General features: G+C 37.0%; 1 protein-coding gene across 1 annotated transcript in view; it reads right to left on the reverse strand.

Annotated features, from left to right (window-relative positions):
* wake (ankyrin repeat and fibronectin type III domain containing protein wide awake) overlaps window positions 1-18,785 on the reverse strand; it is a 198,867-nt gene extending 180,082 nt beyond the window's left edge. The window contains exon 1 of the mRNA XM_090167770.1: window positions 18,388-18,785. Coding sequence (XP_090023896.1) covers window positions 18,388-18,785 — 398 coding nt within the window. The remainder of the gene's footprint in view (window positions 1-18,387) is intronic.
* Between the last annotated feature and the right edge of the window lie 4,898 nt (window positions 18,786-23,683).

A 23,683-nucleotide genomic window follows, 5' to 3' on the forward strand; every position in this document is an offset into this window, starting at 1 on the left:
TTTACATTAGGTTCACTCACTTATTAAATTTGTCTAACTATTTTTGCGTACTTTCATTTTAAGTTTATTATAGTTTGTTGTGACAAGTACCATCCTAATAGTTATCTTTAAATCCGAAATTTGTTGTGACAAGTACCATCCTAATAGTTATCTTTAAATCCAAAATTTGTTGTGACAAGTACCATCCTAATAGACATCTTTAAAACCAAATTTGTTGTGACAAGTACCATCCTCATAGTTATCTTTAAATCCGAAATTTGTTGTGACAAGTATCATCCTAATAGTTATCCAAAATTTGTTGTGACAAGTACCATCCTAATAGTTATCTTTAAATCCAAAATTTGTTGTGACAAGTACCATCCTAATAATTATCTTTAAATCCGAAATTTGTTGTGACAAGTACCATCCTAATAGTTATCCAAAATTTGTTGTGACAAGTACCATCCTAATAGTTATCTTTAAATCCAAAATTTGTTGTGACAAGTACCCTCCTAATAGTTATCTTTAAATCCAAAATTTGTTGTGACAAGTACCATCCTAATAATTATCTTTAAATCCGAAATTTGTTGTGACAAGTACCATCCTAATAGTTATCCAAAATTTGTTGTGACAAGTACCATCCTAATAGTTATCTTCAATGCCGATGGATGGCGGTGCGGGTATTGAAATTCACTTATTAAAATGGCGGTACTTAGACAAGAACCAGTTAAATAACCTACAGTCAAGTACCGCAATTGAAGTTGCATTAAAAGAGCCACTTGGCGATACTTTTCGCGTGAATTGACGTTTAGCAAATTGAATACCTAATGGCCGTTAATCTCAGTCGCAGGCTTCCCCGCATTGAAGTTACCAAAGTTTAAAATCCCAGCGAAAACGATCTCCATTTAAATATACAGAAGTCCAAATGAGCCCAATACTAGAAATTAACCGCTTCCAAGCTACGGCCACAAGAAGCCAGCAACGAAAGCGATTTGCATTAAGCTATTTAGCGGAAATATTTCTCTATTTTCTCGTTTAACCACCATTTCACGATTTTTGGGCGCACGGGAAAACGACACGGACCAAAGTTGCCGGGTTTTACCGCCGCCAGCGCTGCCGGGAAACGATAAAACGGAGAAAAAAAATGAAATATCCCTACTTCATTTTCCTGGTTTTTTGAAGCACTTTGAACTCGGCCAATCAGCGAGCGTTACGCTGTCACGTGATATAAGGAGCAAATTTGAACGTGGGATGGCGGAGTGGCTAGCGCTTTTTCCTCGCAGCAATTAAGAGGAGCCGGGTTCGATCCGAACTTGTGGCACTGGGTGAAAACTCGGAACTACTGGTTAAAGTTATTTTTCCCCGAGTTCTTCGGTTTCCCCTTCCATAAAAACTTGTAAAGGTTAACGGTAATAGTGAGTGTAGGGAACTGTTAGCTCGCGTGGCATGAAGGGCTTGCCACCACCCACCTACCCATTGTAACCCGGCCACCTAAATTAATGGCATCAAAAGTCGCAAGATGACTTGGGCCTAAGGTCGTGCCTTGGGTATTAGCCTAGCTGATTATTATTATTATTATTTTAGGTCTTTAAAAGTGGGCTTAAGAATTTTTGCGTCTATCACGTGACGGCAATAACGCTCGCTGATTGGTCGAGCCATACCCGCCTCAAAAAAAGTTGTCAATTTTATCTTTTACCAGAACAACGGGGAAATAGAGACTTGGCACTCCGTAGCTTTGGCCATGGCCGCCATTGTGGTCATATTTTTCTCCCCACGATAAAAACTATTGAAAAAAAACTGTGACGAAGCACTGCCAAGTCGCTATAGAGAAAATCCGGAAAACACTGCCCGTGTGAACCAGCCTTTAGAGTCACGTAAGCACTAACTCGGCGTCAAAGAGAAGTGGCTCCGTCAGCGGATCCGATCTGGACGGATCAGACTCTGTGCGGCTTCGAGAAAACCAATTTATAAAGCCGTTGGATAAACGGATTAAAAAGAAGTGTTAGGAGGATTAAGAAACAGCAACTGAACCAACTAAGAGGGAAAGATGCTGCTTTGGGGGTCTTACACTTTCCACACAAATGATTTTATTGACACAAAAGGTGATAAAAAATGGAAAGGATTAACTATAATTGAGTGGTTTTTGTTGAACGCTAAGAAGTTTTGATAAACGGAAAAATGTAGACCAGTATAGATCGATAAACGGATAACTAAGGTGTTAGGCGTCTTCATAACCGTTACTAAATGGTTAAATAATTCAATCATGATTTTATCGGTTATTATCGAATACTTTAAGCATGATTTTATCAATAATTATCTACTAAATTAATAATAATTAATAAATAAAATCGTGAATTCATAAATGGAATCCTTAATTAATAAATGGAATCGTGAATTAATAAATGGAATACTTAATTATTAAATGTAAGTCTTAATTAATAAATGTAAGCCTTAATTAATACATGTAATCCTTAAATAATAAATTAAATCCTAAATTAATAAATTAAATCCTTAATTAATCAATTAAATCCTTAATTAATCAATTTAATTCTTAATTAATCAATTAAATCCTTAATTAATCAATTTAATTCTTAAATAATAAATTAAATCATTAATTAAAAAATTTAATCCTTAATTAATAAATTTAATCCTTAAATAATAAATTTAATCCCTAATTAATAAATTCAATCCTCAATTAACAAATTCAATCCTAAATTAACAAATCCAATCCTCTTAATCTAGTACTCGATTACTCGACTCGACTTCAAAATTATAAATTTTACTCGATTGCCTAAAACCACTAATCGCACAGACCTATGTCAAATTTATATAAAAGAAAACCTTACATGTACAAGGGTCTTCACATTTTAGGCGGTAAAAGTTATATAAAAGTTTACTTCGACAGGACTAAAACGTGTGCAAAGGCTTGTGTCTTTTGTGAAAGCATGGTGAAAGTGAAACGGAAAATCTATTTTACAAGTCGGATTGAAGTTGGCTTAGTTGGTTGGTTACCGGTTGAATTGGCAACCCTGTTACCGCCCAACCGAAAATATTTCAGATCAGTGACTACGTCATGGGAGGAGCGAAAGGAGAGCGGCGTTTATTGAGACGACTATTGGGCCACGAGCACTGTTGTTTCAAGATATTTTCCTATCAGATTTCTAGCATAACCGATCATAGTGTCTACGGGTATTCCGCTTTTAACGGCCACCTGATCAGGTCATTCGGTTCGTAATTTTCCGATTATATTAGTTACTCAGATCACATTTATCTGATCTCAAATTGTATCTGATTCATTCTCTCATGTCGCCGATTTGAACTAATATGCTATAAGTATTCTGATCAGATTCAGTTAGCTGAAGAGTTATCTGTCTTACGCGTATAGAATGAAATCTTGCGGAAAGCTAATCAAAATGGAAAGTAATTAAAATTTGTAGTAATTAAAAGAATCTAACCCAGACAACTTGTTGACTGTTAGGCATTTGAAATCTGCTTAAATGCTGTGCGTGTGTTTAACATCAATTCCAATTAGTTTCCGCAATTCGGAAAATTTTTGGGAAAATTAACAACTCTAAAACGTCCTATGACACATGAGATAAAAATTTTCTTGGCCAACGCGGGTCGCAAATGAAAAAAAAAATATATTTTAACAACTAACCCATGGTTTAACGTCGATTACGTAACCAAGTTTAGCTTAGCACACCCTTACCCATTCCGAGTGTAAACATGAATAGTTTCCTGATAGAAGATATAAACCATATTTTAGGATGTAATTGTTTTGAAAAACTACATTAGGTGGGGTGGCAGAGTGGTTTGCGCTTTCACCTCGCAGCAAGAGGAGCCGGGCTCGATCCCAGCTTGTGGCACTAGGTGAAAAACTCAGAACTATTCCTTCCGCGTTGAGTTTGCTCTCCCCACTGGTTAAAGAGGTTTTCGCTCGAGTTTTTCGGTTTCCCCTTTCCATAAAACGTGTTGAGGTTAACGGTAGAAGTTAGTGTAGAGAGCTGTTGGCTCGCTTGGCATGACGGGCTTGCCACCACCCTCCTACGCATTGTAACCCGGCCACCTGAATTAATGGCTTTATATAAGTCGCTAGATGACTTGGGCCTAAAGTGGTATTAGCCTAGCTGATTATTAAATTTTCTTCCAATATACATATTTACCGCAAAGATACACGTTTCAAGCGAGTAATATTACTACTAAAGGAAATAGTTATCTTGATAAATTATTCCAAATATCTAATAAAGCTAATTTAAAGTTGAAGCACGCACGACTGAGCTCCGGATAAACTACGTAGTTTTGAACAATACCCAAAGAAATGAAAACAAATGTTTACAATTTAGAATTTCAGTCACGATACGGGCGTGCATTAGAATCAATAGCGATGTTAGATAACGTAAATCTCGAATCAACAAACGGCCCGAGGCTTATACACCGAGCCCCATTTCGAAGTTGAACGCACCTGGAGACTCCCTATCGCATTCGGAAGCCAGCGAACACCCTCGATCTTTTCAAACGGGCCAGAAAAAAGCCCTTAAAACGTCTCTAAAATGGGCAACTTCCCGCCGAAACCCCAAAGAAACAGACGCGCTTAAGGGCTTTCTGTTCGGCCCGAAATGTAAAGTGCTGGCTGCCCGTGTGACCTTTGCGGCGTCAAAAACCGCCGCAAATAGAAACGGCTGAAAAAAGGGTCGGAACCCCGAGTAAGAACCTTAAAAAGGTTGAAAGGAGATTAGATTAGGGGATGAAGCCCCTCACGTCGCAGCCAGGGGCTCTCAGGGCGGCGCCAGCGTTGGGTGTGACCTTCTATAGAAGGATCACGCCCTTTTCCGCCCAGTGATCGCCGTATTTAGATTTCGTTACTATATAGAAGACCCTTCCCGGAATTGAATTCCACTAACCAAAGTTCTATTATAGCCAGCATCTAGCCTTGAGCGTCCCTAGCATCAGTGCCGTATTAAAGAGAGAAAAAAAAGGTGGAGGAAGTGGTAGCAGATCAATACGTGAAATGTTGTCAAATTGAATGGGTTGTAAAACGTTTCCCGAAGAAAAGAATTTGGAATTATCTTAAGTTAATTTATTGCGATTCATTTTTCCAAAGATATTTACTTTAAAACATCTTTTGAGTAATTGTACTCTTTAAATATTAAAATGTAATCACGGTTTTTTCGTACAGTCAAATATAATAATTGATTTAATTCAATTTAATCAGATATTTTAATTCAATTTAATCAGATATTTTAATTCAATTGAATCAGATATTTAAATTCAATTGAATCAGATATTTTAATTCAATTGAATCAGATATTTAAATTCAATTGAATCAGATATTTAAATTCAATTGAATCAGATATTTTAATTCAATTTCATCAGATATTTTAATTCAATTTCATCAGATATTTTAATTCAATTTCATCAGATATTTTAATTCAATTTAATCAGATATTTTAATTCAATTTCATCAGATATTTTAATTCAATTTCATCGGATATTTTAATTCAATTTCATCAGATATTTTAATTCAATTGAATCAGATATTTTAATTCAATTGAATCAGATATTTTAATTCAATTGAATCAGATATTTTAATTCAATTGCATCATAATTTAATCTCTTTATTGAGTCACAATAACCCTCGAAATGACCTGACCGTCATATAACTATCTTAACCGAATTTATCTGTTTATACATAAAACAATGATTTTTCTAAAGGTTTTACTTGTGTCTTCAACCATCAAATCTCTTTAGTTGTCTGTTCTAATATTTGTATGACAAACCAGCTACTGTATATCAAACGTAATATTTAATAGATATTTTGTAAGGTCTATACAACAATGTACTAATTAATTAATTAATTCATCTCAAACGAATATACCATCCTCCAGTACAAGTGTTATCCTACTTATAGCTTTGTTTCATAAAATTAAATGTTTGTATTTGTCTAGTAGAATAGACAATTGAAACATTTACGCAAAATTTTGGAAATGGATTAATGAACTAAAATATCAAAAAATAACCACTAAAGGGTGAAACTATGGTTTCAATAAAGTGTATTGTTCGTAGAGCCGCGGGCTTCTACAAAAGAGCTCCCTTTATTTAAAAAAAGGGAATTAACGGTGGGAAAAGGATATTTCCCATTGTCTTTAAGCCGCGGCGCTTAGCGGGGAAACGTAAAAATTCCCGTGAAACTGAAAATCCATTCTCCAAAGAACTTCCCGGGAAGTCTCGCTCATTGTTTAGAGCCGCAAACAAATCAAACCGGTTTAAATTCGCCCCCTTTTGCTACCCCCCTCGCGACAGGCGGGTCCGGGCGAGTCGCGTCCAACCCGAGAGCTCCTCACCGAACATTCAGTCCAGCCGGAACAAACACCCTTCATTACGCACTCTATTTGCACTCGCTATCCATAATCGATTGGCAATCGTTCATTTGACAACAATTCAGAGAATTATTTTACTTGATTTATAGAAAGGTAGAAAACTAACGAACTATCAAACCGAACCTCTAAATTTTAGGGAAAGTTTGCGACAAAAATGACAAAAGTCAAAATGGATTTTGGTCGCGGCGTAAAACAATTAAAAAGAGGTCTAAATGAAAAACGTCCTTTTCATCGATTACGAATAAGGAATTCAATTAATCGAGATAGTTTGAGCTGGTCTTGAATCGATGAAAGGAGGCTTCGAAAGCAGCTGCATTTTTACGGCTTCATTGTTTACTAAAGAGAGGTTTTTATTCCGTTCATGAAACATAATGGCAATTACAACTAATTATGACCCGTACAAGTTAGTCGTATTTCTATTAATTACAGCCCAAAATATTTATCACGAATCGAAACAACTCTCGAAAAAGGAACTATTAACGAAGTGCTTATTATTCAAATTCAGTAATTAAATTTATACGTACAGCCGACTTTTAGAGAGATTAAGCCCTACACGATTACGCGTAGATTGAACGGATACGCGGAGAAGAACTCGGCGAATTTATTCTGAAAATGTGTTTCAAATAACTTTCTTTACTTAAAATACCTGAATTAGTGTTGAAAAAATGTACAAAGGAAAAAATGTCCACATTACTGGCAGATAGGTAAGAATGTACAGGGAAAACAAGTTGGCAAGCCAAAATATACCTCTCCTCGGAAGAGTTTTTAATTTTCAGTGAAGCGCAACTGTATCCGTGGTTCTGCGGTAAAACGCTCACCTGTCGTTCAAGAGGGCTCGGGTTCAAATCCCGGCCGATTAAAAAATCATACTACACCCAATGACAAAAAGAGGGCGCTTTGGAAAAACTTTTCCCTGATTCTAAGAAACTGAGTACGCAGTGATTACCCTTTGCCACGAAAATGCGAACGCGTTCGCAGGCCTGACAGACAGACAGACACGGTGGTTGTATAACCCCTCCTAGGGTACAAAGTCCCCTCGGAGAGGTAAAAAGTACACATACAAGGATAAAATGTCAAAGAAATAAAGTTAATTTTTATAGCTATTTACATATTTGGTTTACCAAACCCGCCAACACATAGTTTTTCACCGCCTTTATTACTGGTTATAACGTGGGTATCCATCGCGCTACTTTAGAGGAACTGATTAAAAATAGAAATATACCAAGGTTTTTATAGTAAAATAAAAAATGTACATTTTTACCTACAACGTAGACATTTTTTCCTTGAACAACATTTCCTATTTAAAAAATAAATAGCCATTTTTTCCCTTGTACGTTTTCTCCTACAATCGTTGGAAATAAGGTAGCGAAACGCAAACTGCCTAATTTAAATTAATTTTATCGAAAAATGAATTTTTCGAGTTTCCTGGTTTTGGAAATAAGGTAGCACTAAAATGAGAAATGAGCAACTTGTAGGCTCCCGATTTACAAATTCCTAGCGGGCTACCTACCGAGGGCATTAACATATCCCAGGTCCTCCACAAACCCTTTAGGATTGTGTGTAAAAATCACTTACAATTGTTAGTTATTCTCCACATAAAACTGATTCAAGCAATTAGAAGGAGGAAGGGAATTATGTTTGAAAATCAATAACACCAAAATCATAATCATAGCAATAAAAATGAAAAAAAAACAAAGAAAATGTTTATGTAAATTACTCCTAATATTATATATTAAAAAAATTAGAAACCATTTTTAAAAGGCATTTTCATAGAAACAAAAATAGCCTGTAGAATATCTAGAAAAGGATAGGATTATGTAAAATAACGAGACAAATAAGCCTAAAAAAGGTGTTTTATAAATCTTCGAACAAAGTTAGAACAAAATCGGTGAAAGTAGCTTGATTTAAAGTCAATATTATGCTAGTTGAATATTGTACATTTTTTGGAATGTTTCAGGCTACAACTGTTGAATGTTTTTACAGATGTTATATTTAGACTTTGGAATTTCCTAAAGGAATTTCCTTCGACTTTTATAAGGAGAAGACAAGCTGGAAATAAGGTCGAACTCACGATTTATGATCCAGCCAATAGCCGCACGCGAATGCGAGTTACGAGACTATAGAGGCGGAATAAGTTAAGCACGGCGTTTATAAATTTACGACATAAATAACGCGGGAGGATTTCGGCACGAATACAATTGGCTACTGTTTATAGGCTGATAACAGAACACAAGTTTCGTCGTCGATAAATTAACGAAACAGACCTGGAGTGAAGGCACGATTCAGAAGTTGAATAGCCACTCAAGCCCGGAGCCTAAGGAAAGGAATTTGTTCAAGTTAATAACGAGCCATATTCAATATTATTTTGCCTTTTTGAAATTGTTTAAAAGGCAGTTGTACAAGATTAAAATGACTTTTTGAAATTGTTTGAACAGTAGTTGATTTATATATTTTGACTTTTGGAAATTGTTTAAACAGTAGTTGATTTATATATTTTGCCTTTTGGAAATTGTTTAAACAGTAGTTGATTTATATATTTTGCCTTTTGGAAATTGTTTAAACAGTAGTTGATTTATATAGTTTGCCTTTTTGAAATTGTTTAAACAGTAGTTGATTTATATATTTTGCCTTTTTGAAATTGTTTAAACAGTAGTTGATTTATATATTTTGCCTTTTTGAAATTGTTTAAACAGTAGTTGATTTATATAGTTTGCCTTTTTGAAATTGTTTAAACAGTAGTTGATTTATATATTTTGCCTTTTTGAAATTGTTTAAACAGTAGTTGATTTATATAGTTTGCCTTTTTGAAATTGTTTAAACAGTAGTTGATTTATATATTTTGCCTTTTTGAAATTGTTTAAACAGTAGTTGATTTATATATTTTGCCTTTTTGAAATTGTTTAAACAGTAGTTGATTTATATATTTTGCCTTTTTGAAATTGTTTAAACAGTAGTTGATTTATATATTTTGCCTTTTTGAAAATGTTTAAACAGTAGTTGATTTATATATTTTGCCTTTTTGAAAATGTTTAAACAGTAGTTGATTTATATATTTTGCCTTTTTGAAAATGTTTAAAAGACAGTTGTATAATATTATAATAGGTGGTTTTTTGAGTAGGTTTAAAAGTGTTGCCCTATGACGTCATTTTACTCCAATTCTATCTTGCCGAAAAAACGAGTTGAAGTAAGAAGGGAGTAGTTAGAGGTTAAAGGTTGTATATTTGCCGTAGCAGCCGTAGTTTTGTTTTATGACTATATGACTCATTTTTCTAATTTATTTAATAATAATAATAATAATCAGCTAGGCTAATACCCAAGGTACCACCTTAGACCTCAGTCATCAAGCGACTTTTATAGACGTTAAATAAAATTTAACAATTGGATTTTCGTTATTAAAAACTTGCCACATGTGAAGATGTTCAAAACCCACCATGTTTTCGTGACACGAAATTTAAGCAGATGAATTTTCTATATAAGCTAGATCAGCGGTTCCCAAAAGGTGTTCCGCGGAACCCTAGGGTTCCGTGCAAGGATCACAGGGGTTCCGAGAATTCGCAGCGCCGCCATCTTTGTTTGTGTCAAGAGTCTTTTAAGATAAGTAAAAAAATTAGTTGGGGTTCCACCAGAATTAGGTGGATAATTTAGGGTCCATAGCAAAACAAATTGGGAACCGCTGCTGTAGATAATACCTAAGTTCTTCTAAAGGGTATAATTGTTCAAAATGTATTCTTCAGATAGTACCTATAGGGTCCTTTTTCAAAGGTATTGTACAGCTAATACCAAAGGTATTTCAAAGAGTATAATTGTTCCAACAGAATTGGGTAGATATTACCTAAATTACTCTAAATACTATTTTTGTTTTAGGAATATTTTATAGCTAATAGTGTTAATTAAAACAACTACGAACCATATCTTAGAAAATGTGTGTACGTGATATTCTTGGCATTTTAGCTATTCGCGCACATTCTCTGGCCTAATCTCCCCTTTCTTTGTGCATTTGGAAAGCGGCATCCAAAAGTAAGTCTTTCGTAATATTTAACGGGACTCTAAATTACAGCAGCGGAGCACCTTAATATAGGTAAATGGCAGAAAGACCTAATGACGTCAGGAGGGGGGCGTGGCTCATGGGGGAGTTAATGCAGTGTTGCCGTCGTTATTTCGCTACAGGTTGTCCGCTTTAATCAAGAGGAACGACTTGAGATTTTTCCATCTAAAGCGCCAGATTTAGAGGAACAATGGCGAATGCGCGCCCCCCCACGTATCTTATTAGAAACATTACCGGTTAAGAGGAAGCGGCGTATTATTCCGAATAGACCGTACGGGGGCGCTGCTTCGAATTTAATTAGTAGCGCCCGCCGTTCTATCTACTTTGCACTGGTAGTCGCAATTAAGAAAACTTTGTTATGGAAGAATTTACTCGATCTTCGCTGACCCCCCCCCCTCGCCGGCTCGCGCTTCTGATAAAGGGTTGAAAGCTCCCCCTGTCGGAACAAATAGTGAACAAGGAAGAATGTTTCAAAGACAAAATATACTTCGCTATTAAAAGCGCCCTAACAAATTTAGATTCAATATCTTTTGTTTTCCGCTTGGGGGCGCTACGCACCTGAAAGGAATTAACGCACGAAGAATGAATCAGCATGGCACCTCGGCTTTATACTCCTGGTTGCCCTTCAGAGTTCCGGATAATAAGGAAAAGGTGAGATTCACGCTATTGGCTACTCGGTCATTATTTTATTGGAATGGTTAAATCGTGATTAAAGTAATGAGGAAATTGTAATTATAAGTTTATATTGATTATTTGTTGATAATGAAATGATTCCATCTACGAGCAACAAACACCGTACCCCACACAAGGAGAATGCAACCCGTCAAAAGTCGTGGATGTTCTTGTGTACGTTTTTCATTGGCTAGACGCTTTAGCGCCTGCTGCCGTCGGAAGGGGAAAATTTGGAAATTGTCTCCCCCCCGCCCGTAAAACGTTCAGCGATAAGGTTCGTCCAATGAAATTTGTACACAACACTGCGTTATCGTGTTTAAAGGCTAGCTGCGTTCTCCTTGTGTTTGTTGCTCCTAGGTGGCAGCTAGGAGCAACAAACACAGCACCCCACACAAGTAGAATGCAACCTGTCAAAAGTCGTGCATTTTCTTGTGTACAGTTTTCATTGGTTGGACGCTTTAGCGCCTGCTGCCTTCGGAAGGGGACAATTCGGAAATTGTCCTCCCCTTTACGTGAAACGTTCAGCGTAAAGGTTTGACCAATGAAATTTGTACACAACACTGCGTTAGCGTGTTTAAAGGCTAGCTGCGTTCTCCTTGTGTTTGTTGCTTCAAGATGCCATCGTGATAGCAGAGGATAAGATTTAAAAAAAACATTTGGCAGTCAAAGTCTACTGAAGCATAGAAATTGAAATTTTGAGGATGAATCACCATATTTATATAGCTTTGAATAATATATAAGTAGCTCCAAAATTCTTCTAAGGGGTCCAAATACTCCTAGCAACATAATGAAATTAATAATTAAATCATGATTAAAATAAATAGTGAAATTGTTATGGTGAAATTTATAATGAAACCATGATCACAAAAATTATGAAATCATGGTAATGAAATAAATAATGAAATCATTATAAAAATAATAAGGAAATCATCATCAAAATAATAAGGAAATCATGATCAAAATAATTATGAAATCATGATACTAAAATGAATAATGAAATCGTGATAATAAATGAATAATGATATGATAATGAAATTAATAATAAAAATCATGATAATGAAATAATGCTAATGAAATTAACAATAAAATCATGATAATGAAATTAACAATAAAATCATGATAATGAAATTAACAATAAAATCATGATAATGAAATTAACAATAAAATCATGATAATGAAATTAACAATAAAATCATGATAATGAAATTAACAATAAAATCATGATAATGAAATTAACAATAAAATCATGATAATGAAATTAACAATAAAATCATGATAATGAAATTAACAATAAAATCATGATAATGAAATTAACAATAAAATCATGATAATGAAATTAACAATGAAATCATAATGATATCGTCACATTGAAATGAATTACTATGAAATTCCAAATGAAACCATGATAGAAAAACGGCCCCTAAGATCAAAGTCTAAACACCCTATTTGAGAAAAACGATATTAAATCTACAATTATGACAATTGTAAACTAAAAACGAAAGTACACGAAAAAAATTTTAAAAACCCTCAAGGATTCTAATTGATAATTTCTTGACACTCGCTCTCAAATATGGAATAATGAAATCATGAATAGAACATTGCAATTGAAAAGCTAATTTATTTATTTAAAAGGGTATATTTGGGCACTTTAGACTTAAGGTGTCCCTTCCTCCAAACTGAAAGCCATTCCACAAAGTAAACAATCTTTGGAAATGAAGTGACGATATTTCTATAATTCAGGACCCAAATAAGCTGTTTCACTCAATAGCGTTTAATTGACTATTAATAGATTCGCTTGTCCATAAAACACTTCCATACTTTACTCCGTGGTTAAAGTGTGTAAGGCCTTTATAAAAATTTCAAAGGCAAACAACTAACGTAAAGGGATTTCAGACAGTTTGGTAGAAAAATTATACGGATATAAAAAAGACCACCAGGAAAAATGAAGCTTAACAGCCTCAAAGTTTGATCCGAGTAAATAAGAGCAAAACCAACTCATCAGGCTTCGTTTCTTCTCTCCTCCTTTTCTTTCCCCCTCCACTTCATCCCCGAAATTAATTTGATAAAAAAAATAGTTCTAAGCGTGTAGGAAAAATAAGCCGGCGGACATATAGAGAAATGAGCTTTTGGAGTTTGTGGAAGAGACAAGGCAGGGGAGCAAATATAATTTACAGCTCGAAGCGGGCAATTTCGTGAGAAAAACGTCGCCCGGGCCGTTTCGGGCGAAGTCGGGCCAATTCGGACCAACGCGGCTGTCTCATTTGTAGATGGGGGATTTTTTAAGGGGAAAGTAAAAAGGGGGGTAGCAAAAGCTAACGGTGTCGATGGGTTCCCTAAATCCCGAGCCATATTTCGTCGGAGGGCGGCGAACAAACTGGGATTTTGTCGGCGGGGCAATAATCAAAGGCGTAGTCGACGACCCGACTAAATTCGGAAAATTCTCCCTGGACACAATTTATCCTGCCATTTTCTTTTATTTTTTAATTTCGGGGATTTTCAGTACTTTTTTTAATACATTATTCTTATCACCCCTTGTCACCTTTTTGCTCACCTCGCAGGAGCAAAAAAATTAAAGGACTCGCTGAAAGAAAATTAAAGGATATTGTAGAGAAGTAATATACGAAAATTCTAAAGGCGACGAAAATTTCCACTTCCCGATTTAAATTGGTTTTATTTCTTTAACATTTCTTTTTTTTTTCGCCGCTGCGTGATTGGTGGCATTATAAAAGCTGAAACTACTTTTTAAGGTATTAGATTGAGCTGATATTTAACGATTGATAATTTAAAATATATTTTCTGTACCTTCGTTTCTTGGATAATTTAAAAAAAGGAAAACTCAAGAGGTTAAATCGTGATTAAAATGCAAAGAGCAAGATAAAATTGATAACTAATTAAATCGTGATTAAAATATTTAATCGGGCGTATGTGACTTCAATTATTAAAAACTTTAAATTATTAAAAATATTGAAATAATTTCAAATAAAGACATAAATCGTGAATGAAATGATTGATTGCGGTTTTAAATAATATAAAAATCATTGAACTGAATTTATTAAAAAGGGACTAAATTAATTAAATAGTGACTGAATTAATTTAAAAATGACTGAATTAATTTAAAAATGACTGAATTAATTTAATAATGACAGAATTAATTTAATAATTACTGAATTAATTTAATAGTGACTGATTTGATTTAATAGTGACTGATTTGATTAACTAGTGACTGATTTGATTAACTAGTGACTGATTTGATTAAATAGTGACAGATTTGATTAAATAGTGACTGATTTGATTAAATAGTGACTGATTTGATTAAATAGTGACTGATTTCAATAAATAGTTAGATTTCAATAAATAATTACAAATTTGATACAGGTTTTACAGGTTTGATTAAATAGTTACAGGTTTGATTAAATAGTTACAGGTTTGATTAAATTTGATTAGTTAGTGACTTAAATAATTAAGTAGTGGCTCAACTGATTAAATAGCGACTGATTTGATAAAGTAATGACTGAAATTATTAAATAATGACTGAATTGATGAAATAATGACTGAATTGATGAAATAATGACTGAATTGATGAAATAATGACTGAATTGATGAAATAATGAGTGAACTGATGAAATAATGACTGAATTGATGAAATAATGACTGAATTGATGAAATAATGACTGAATTGATGAAATAATGACTGAATTAAATAAATCATCACTAATTATATTTAATCGTCATTGAATTTATTAAATCATGGCTAAATTGCGTTAATCGTCATTGAATTGATTAAATCATGGCTAAATTGCTTTAATCGTCATTGAATTGATTAAATCATGGCTAAATTGCTTTAATCGTAATTGAATTGATTAAATCATGGCTAAATTGCTTTAATCGTCATTGAATTGATTAAATCATGGCTAAATTGCTTTAATCGTCATTGAATTGATTTAAACATGAATCGGTTATATGATAACTATATAATTCATTAATTCGTCACTGGATTAATTTAACCCTGATTGAATTATGCAATCGTGATTTAAATTATTTATGACTAATTTTTTAACATTTATCTCTTGGCTATCGGGAGACCCAAAAGCTTAGTGATCTGCGCCCCGTTAAAATCGACTTCATGTCGTTAGCGAACATTTCGATACGGAATTCAATGGTTGCTTACATCCACACCATCTTTAAACCCAATAAATTTTTCACATTATTTATTTGTTGTAGAACATATTTAAGTAAAAGTACTGAACCGTCTTCGTCATTAGAGACAATATTTTCGCTGCCATATAGAGTACTTGGCCAGAAACCAAAAATAGCAAATGGCTAAAAGACGGGATATTTCTTAAGAAAACCATTACAGAGCGAACAACGGCACTCGAAACAATTGTGTCGATGTTACAGAACATTAAATATCACTCTCTGAATGAAACGCGAATGAGAGCATTAGGCAAATGATCCACAACTTATCTCAAAGGTTTAAAAACAAAAGAATATTTGCCATTACCGAAATTGACCCTCTTTAAATCCGTAGTAAAACCTTAAGCCCTCGCGTAGGGAAAGAACGACCAACCACACTCGACGAGAAAAGCCCCGGTTTACAGCGCCGGAGTCTTCTTATTCAAACCAATTTTCAAGATTTCAGTTACGAAATGCAAAAAAAAACAAATCGTGGCTTAATTAGGAAATCTCCGAGGAAATTAGAAATGCGACGAAAACCATAAAAAAATATTTTCTGGAGCAGACTACCGGCAGCCTGCTTTAATTAGAACTCAACGAACAAAGGACAACTACCAACGGGAGAAAAAACTACGAGTTGAGTAGCGAAATCCAAAGTAAAAATCAAAAGAGGTACATTCAGAAGAGCAATTAAAGTTACAATGAAAATCTTGAAAAGCGAAAAAAAATAAGGAGTAACGGGCTCGAATTGTTTCAGGGCTGCACTTTTCAAAGAAAGACGAATGCTTCTCAATTACAAAGGATAAAAATATCTGTCGTTATCATTTTAGGTCATGATCGGGAGGATGATCACTCTCCGGAATCACTGTGCAAGCTAGGAGCAACAAACACAGCACCCCTTACAAAGAGAACGCAACACGTCAAAAGTCGTGCATTTTCATGTGTACAGTTTTCATTGGTTAGACGCTTTAGCGCCTGCTGCCGCTGGAAGGGGACAATTTGGAAATTGTCTTCCCCCTTTCCGTAAAACGTGCAGCGTAAAGGTTCGTCCAATGAAATTTGTACACAACACTGCGTTCGCGTGTTTAAAGGCTAGCTGCGTTCTCCTTGTGTTTGTTGCCTGTATCCGTCATAACTATATTAAAGTTAGTGACCGGCGTGCGTGTCATTTTCTACAAGCATCAGTTGGCAATTCCAAGGGCTGGCTACAGTCTCAAATGTCTGTAATCAGTGGACAGATATTTATGACGTGGTTTATCAAGTAGCACCAAGAGCAACGGACCCATTATAGTGGTAAACCATTAATATAGGATTATATCACAGTAATAGTCCCAGGTTAATTGCATAAACTTAAAGCTAGGACTTCTTATTTAAAAAAGAGCACATTTCTGCTGCGACTAATATAAGAGCTGACAAATTTGACGTCATAAATATTAGCGAAGAAACCCAAATTGAAGAAAACTCTTTCACCCTCTCGTGGCGACTATCGACAACATGAAGACAAAACCTGCAATCATCGTCGAAGTATTAAATTAATTAAAGTTCTCAGGTCTTTATAAACTGTAAATGCTCAGTGCTGGCAGCGTAATGACCGAAATATTCAGTAGGTTGAATCTCTACTAATAATTATATTGATAAGCCAATAGAAGAGTTTCCAGACCAAATACCTGACGTCAAGTTTGTTAGATGAATTTAACTGGTTTCAACGTAAGACCAATGTTGTATAAGAGCACTTTACGTAACGACAGTACAAGGACGATATATTTTCACTGAACAACACATTGGACGGACATCGCGATGAAAGTGCGGATAAAGGACCGGGGAGAAAAGCCCTTTATTTAAAGCATTCACCGAGAAATCCTTTGAAAGGTCCGCTGTGTTCCTTTGAACCACTTTGAAGGTCATAGACATTTTCAACTCGCTATTATTATTATTATTATTAATGAATGTTAGTATATTGGTGTAATAAAGATTTAGAAGGTCAAGACCACTATTTTGAAGGTCAAGACCACTATTTTGAAGGTCAAGACCACTATTTCGAAGGTCAAGACCACTATTTCGAAGGTCAAGACCACTATTTTGAAGGTCAAGACCAATATTTCGAAGGTCAAGACCAATATTTCGAAGGTAAAGACCAATATTTCGAAGGTAAAGACCAATATTTTGAAGGTCAAGACCAATATTTTGAAGGTCAAGACCAATATTTTGAAGGTCAAGACCAATATTTTGACGGCCAAGACCAATATTTTGACGGTCAAGACCAATATTTTGAAGGTCAAGACCAATATTTTAAAGGTCAAGACCAATATTTTCAAGGTCAAGACCAATATTTTCAAGGTCAAGACCAATATTTTGAAGGTTAAGACCAATATTTAGAAGGTCAAGACCAATATTTTCAAGGTCAAGACCAATATTTTCAAGGTCAAGACCAATATTTCCAAGGTCAAGACCAATATTTTCAAGGTCAAGACCACTATTATGAAGGTCAAGACCACTATTATGAAGGTCAAGACCACTATTATGAAGGTCAAGACCACTATTATGAAGGTCAAGACCACTATTATGAAGGTCAAGACCACTATTATGAAGATCAAGACCACTATTATGAAGATCAAGACCACTATTATGAAGATCAAGACCACTATTATGAAGATCAAGACCACTATTATGAAGATCAAGACCACTATTATGAAGATCAAGACCACTATTATGAAGGTCAAGACCACTATTTTGAAGGTCAAGACCACTATTTTGAAAGTCAAGACCGTTATTATCTAAAGCGATGGTCTGATCACTCCTCGTAATAGGTGTACGAGCCCGTAGCTTCGACTCTATTAAAAATATGACGTAACTGATTACAGGTTAATCATAAATTCAACGGCTGCCCTCAGATTCGTATGGCTATATTCGGCGTGAAGATATTTAGGAAGTGGTTATCCTATCAATCTAAGAATGACTTAGTCCATGATTAAGATTAATAAACGAAGCTAATTTAGCGGCAGCGAGCTAAAGGGAGAAAAAATCCCTTTATCCGCCTTTCATTTTGCGCCGTGGTCATGGCTTGGCCGAGCCAATGGGGCCGGTCAGCTAGTGCAGGAGGAGACAGTGAAAATGGAAGATAGAGAGAGAGTGAGAGCTTACCCGGGTTTGCTCCTTTTGCGATGGAAGGCTTTCTTAATTCTTATCAGAAGAAACGCGGCCTTCTCCAAGCTGAGACTTCCGCCGGAACCTGACTGGTGGTTATGTTGGAACAATGGGCCCATTCCGGAAGTGACGTGAGCGGCGGTGGTCGAGGAAGAGGAAGACGAGGGCGGGGAAGCGGAAGAGCAGCAGCCGGAAGAGGTAAAGGTCATGGGAGCCGTCGGCTGCTGAGGGTCGCCGCAAAAACCAGACGGCACCGGAAGCGGACAAGTAAAAGCGGAAGACGACCCGGAGGCGGACTGACGCGACGAGTCACCACCGTTGCCCGAAGAGTTCGAAACTAGCAATGACGCCAAACCGGAAGTAGAACTGTTGGTACTTAGCTTCCGGCTATGCATGGCACGGAAGAGGACACAATGCGGGAAGTGTCACTGAATACGATTCGACGGATCGCTCGCGTTTTCACAAATCACAAAAGCTCGATCAGTATCGTTCCAAACTGCGCGATAACCGGACCAGAGTGTTCCAATGCGCTCTAGTACCAGTCATATTCCGACAGTTCCAGAGACGTAGAAATTGAGCAAAGATTGAAATTATTATCTAAACGTAAACCGCTTCTTAAATAGTGATCTCAGATGTCGCGGAATTTTTATCACTTTCCTAAACTCATTTTTTCTCAAGCCGCTCGAAAAGTTTCAACTTCGAAGCAATTTCCCGCCGTTATCAGTTTTTATTTCGTCCTCGGGGTGGGGCCCCGTTTCTACACGCCGCGTTTTTGTCAGCGCCCTGGCCTACCACATTAGCACCATATTTCGGGTGGGAACTCGACCGGCGACCACGGTTCGAATAAATGTAGGCAAAGACGATATAGGAAGAAATATCCTAAGGTGGCCATAAAATATCTTTCTTTTTTCGGGCTGGTTTTCGGACAGCCCCCTTGATAGGCGAAAAAGGTCTTTACGCTCGATATCCCTCTATCGGAGAGAAAGTTCGGGGCTCGGCCGAGAAAGAAACTAGATGGCGTAGAAGAAGTAGAAGCCCCAGCGAAGGGAGTGAACAAAGCCCTCGAACTACGCGAGAAGAAGGAGCTGATTCCGCTTAACAGAGGGCGCTCAAAGCGTACTTCTCAGTTTCGACACGACGGACTCTTCTTAATACCAACCGAATTCTCGCGGTTTCTCGTTCGTCGCGAGATCTGACGAGCGCCGCGAAAGGAGGAGAAGACTGGCGCGCTCTTCGACGTCTCTGACGCATTCGTAAGAAAACGGGAGTCCAACCGGTCAAAGGTCACTCGCCGCCCGATATGGACATCTTGAGAAACGCTATTTTCTTTTACGGCGGGAGAGGCTAGTGGTTCCCCCTGTTGGAGGGAACGAGAAGTTACGTTAAGAAGGCGCGTGGGAGGAAAGCTAAGGATCGAATGCTAGTCTACGTGGCTCTGTCTAAATGGACGCGTTATATCCCCGCCACAATCACGGACAACGATTCGGATCAATGTGGCGTTATCTAGCTAGTCGAAGCAACGGCAAGACGGTACCAAATTTCATCCTTAGATACCACGCCTGTCAAAACAGAACGAGCTGACAAATTGGCCGGTATAATTGAACGTCGCTGCCAGTGTGAACGTCGCTGCCTGTGGTCTACCTACGTAGCCACACATTACCTATGAAAACGCCACATCTTGATCGTTAAGCAGCGTTCAGACTATGTGAAAATATTACGTTTGCGTCGATCGTGTCGGCTCTTTCGATTTCTTACACCGTTCAGAAACTTTAAATTTTCGCGCGTGTCGTTTACATTTTTTCTTTTCGTTGCGGACTGCCTAAAGCTCAAAAAGTTCATAGCGGACAATTAGCCTTATGCCTCATCAGCGATGACTCTAGGTAGTGGCGACCTTTAGAACCATCGAAATACTATAACCAATCAGAGGTGGATAAAAAATTGGATGAACAATCACCTTTTATGTTAAGCTCCGTGCAAGGTTGGTTCCTTTCTGAACAGTGAAATGAACGAACCGACGCGACCCAGGGGCGTAGGAACGTTCTAGAAGTTGGGGGGGGGGGGGCAAAAAGAAACCAAAAGGGGTCTGGAGAATGGTTTGAATTTTTAATGGAGTGTAGCTTCTCCGAATGCATTTGTACATTTTTCTGCTATATACATTGGCGGGAAAAGACTGAAATTTAAACACAGTTGAGGTTCTATAAGCTTTATATGCTTTTAAAATATAATTTGAGCCTTGCGTAGATTTCAACTGACCAAAATGTTGGAGGGGGCAATAACATCAGTTGCCCCTCCCAGTAAAATTCTAGGGAGGGGCATTGCCCCCCTTGCCCCCCCCCCTGGTTCCTACGCCCCTGACACGACCAACATAACCGAAACGACACGACCGATGCTAAGGTAATATTTTCACATAGTCTGAACGCTGCTTTAGACTTAAGTCACGTTCACACGTACCCTCGGAAACGCTTAGCCTCGTTTCGATCTCGCTGCAGTTCGTAGCGTTTCAAATCTGTTTGTTCACACGTTCGATTTCCAGCGAGTTTCGAAGAAAATTGGGCACGCAGTTTAGTCACGTTTTAAAACCATCAAATTAAAAACAAATTGAATTTTTTGTATTAAAATATGCAAGCTAGATGGAAGATTATTAAAATGTATTAATAAATAACATGGTTCACAAAAAAAACCGACTCGATGTGATCTGAAACGCTGGGACGCGCACGACGGCACCCAAACGTTGCGGGAGCACCCGCGTCGTTTCAGTGGGTAGGTGTGAACGCGGCTTTAGTACAAAAATGGAATTTCTACGACAGTTCCAAAATAAACCGAAAACAATATCACAATGACAACTCCAAAACACACACAACGACTAGTGTACCCAGAAGGCGCTTAAGCTCTAAATAAAAAACCCGTGGTTGTACCGTTCGCTACGTAAGTTGGCATCATGGTTAGTACTTTCGCCTCGCAGCGAGAATAGCCGCGTTCGAGCCTGGCTTGTGGCACTGGCTGAACAATCAGATTTATTTATTTATTTTGAAGCAAAATAGGCTATTATCGGTGGACACAATGATTTTTGAGGGTTTCACTCCTGCTTCACCAGTTTAAACTACGTATATTTCCCCGGTAATAGTGATTATAGGGAGCTGTTGGCTCACGTGGCATGAAGGGCTTGCAACCACCCTCCTACGCATTGTAACCCGGCCACCTTCAAGAGTCGCTTGATGACTTAGGCCTAAGGTGGTGCCTTGGGTATTAGCCTAGCTGATTATTATTATTCTTATTATTATTGAGATTAACCTGCAGCGATGGTCCAATTCATAGTTGAGACCCGAATCGAATTGTTGGGTTTCCTGGAATAATTAATTTGTTATGTTTGAAATTCTATTTAGTTCATTTAACTAAATTTACAAAATAAATTTTATAGTGTGAAGAATATTCCTTATTCAAAACAAATTAACAACCCCAAAATATGAACTTGGCAGTATGACGTAGATAATACGTCACCCATGCTTTTTCCAACTGGAAAAAGGTATACCAGCACGGTGGCCATAGCCAAAAGTACGGCTGCCAAATACGTGAAATTCATGACAAAAAGATTCAATATTCCTAGTGTGTTAAAATATATATTCGCATAATGCTACATTAGGACGTTTCACGCACCCTTAAACCTAGAAGCAACAAACGTCGTCAATAGAAAGAAAATTAGAATAACGTTTGTAGCGTATTGCTTCGGCGATATCTGCCACAACGGACTGCCAGAAGCGACGTAGAATTAATATTCGAGAAGCAAATGATTCATATCCCTAATTAGAGCCGGTGTTGAATAGTTGATTGACGGAAGAGCAAGGTCCCATAATTACGCCTCCAATGGCCACAGATGGCGCTTCAAGATGCCTTGACGAACACGCCTCTTTAAATAGTAAGTTCCTAAAATAATTTCACGCAATATTCGTCCGTCTTAATGAGGTTACGGCTTAACACGGCAATCAGCACGCGGCACTGCCCGAGGGAGCCCCACATAGCAGAGAAAGTGTTTGCCGACGTTTCGACAAGTACAAGGTCTGCCGGCGCTTTCAAACGTTCAACGGGCTATTGCTTAACCTACTTACTAAATAATACGCTTAAAGGGGCCGTTCAAAAATTACCTATTTCGAAAAGGCGGCAGTGGTTTTCTATGGTTAGCGATCACTAGAATGTTACCATAGTCCTTTCAACTAAATTCTTTTGAATCAATGAATTCTATAAAATTGTTACTGATTCTAAAGGTTACAACAATATACAAGAGAACAGAATAAGTGTTCTCCTTTAGGCCTAAATATCGAATTATTGCAATATGGTTAGTTTTCTCTACAAAATATAAAGCCGCGTAAAGAACGGTAGAGTGTAATGTTTTTAAACAACGTTATTGTGCAGTTAAATAGTTGTAAGAAGAACTACCTTCTGCCGTGGCTGAGTGAACTTTTTGATAAGGATATGGAAAATAATTCTTTAATAAATGTTTGACCATCGAGTAGCACGTCCTATATTTTTTATTTTAATTGGCTAGTATCTTTATTTAAAAATGTGTAGATATTTATCTGACTGCTCTGTCGACACACTAATTCTCTGACTGTTCCATCAACACACTAATTCCCTGCTTGTTCCATCAACACACTAATTTCCTGACTGTTCCATCAACACACTAATTTCCTGACTGTTCCATCAACACACTAATTTCCTGACTGTTCCATCAACACACTAATTTCCTGACTGTTCCATCAACACACTAATTTCCTGACTGTTCCATCAACAAACTAATTTCCTGACTGTTCCATCAACACACTAATATCCTGACTGTTCCATCAACACACTAATTCCCTGACTGTTCCATCAACACACTAATTCCCTGACTGTTCCATCAACACACTAATTCCCTGACTGTTCCATCAACACACTAATTCCCTGACTGTTCCATCAACACACTAATTCCCTGACTGTTCCATCAACACACTAATTCCCTGACTGTTCCATCAAAAAACTTATTTCCTAACTGTTGCATAAACAAACTAATTCTCAAACTGTTCCATCTAGGAGCAACACATACAAGGAGAAAGCAGCTATCCTTTAAACAGCCTAACGCAGTGTTGTGTACAAGTTTCATTGGACGAACCTTTTACGCGCGGGGGGGAGACAATTTCCAAATATTCCCCTTCTGACGGCAGCAGGCGCTAAAGCGTCTAAGCTATGAAAACAGTACGCCAGAAAATCAACGACCTTTGACGGGTTGCGTTATCCTTGTGTGGGGTGCTGTGTTTGTTGC

The sequence above is a fragment of the Leiobunum rupestre genome, chromosome 1 (genome assembly GCF_980474605.1).
Source record: "Leiobunum rupestre chromosome 1, qqLeiRupe1.1.hap1, whole genome shotgun sequence".
Classification (NCBI taxonomy): Eukaryota; Metazoa; Arthropoda; class Arachnida; order Opiliones; family Sclerosomatidae; genus Leiobunum; species Leiobunum rupestre.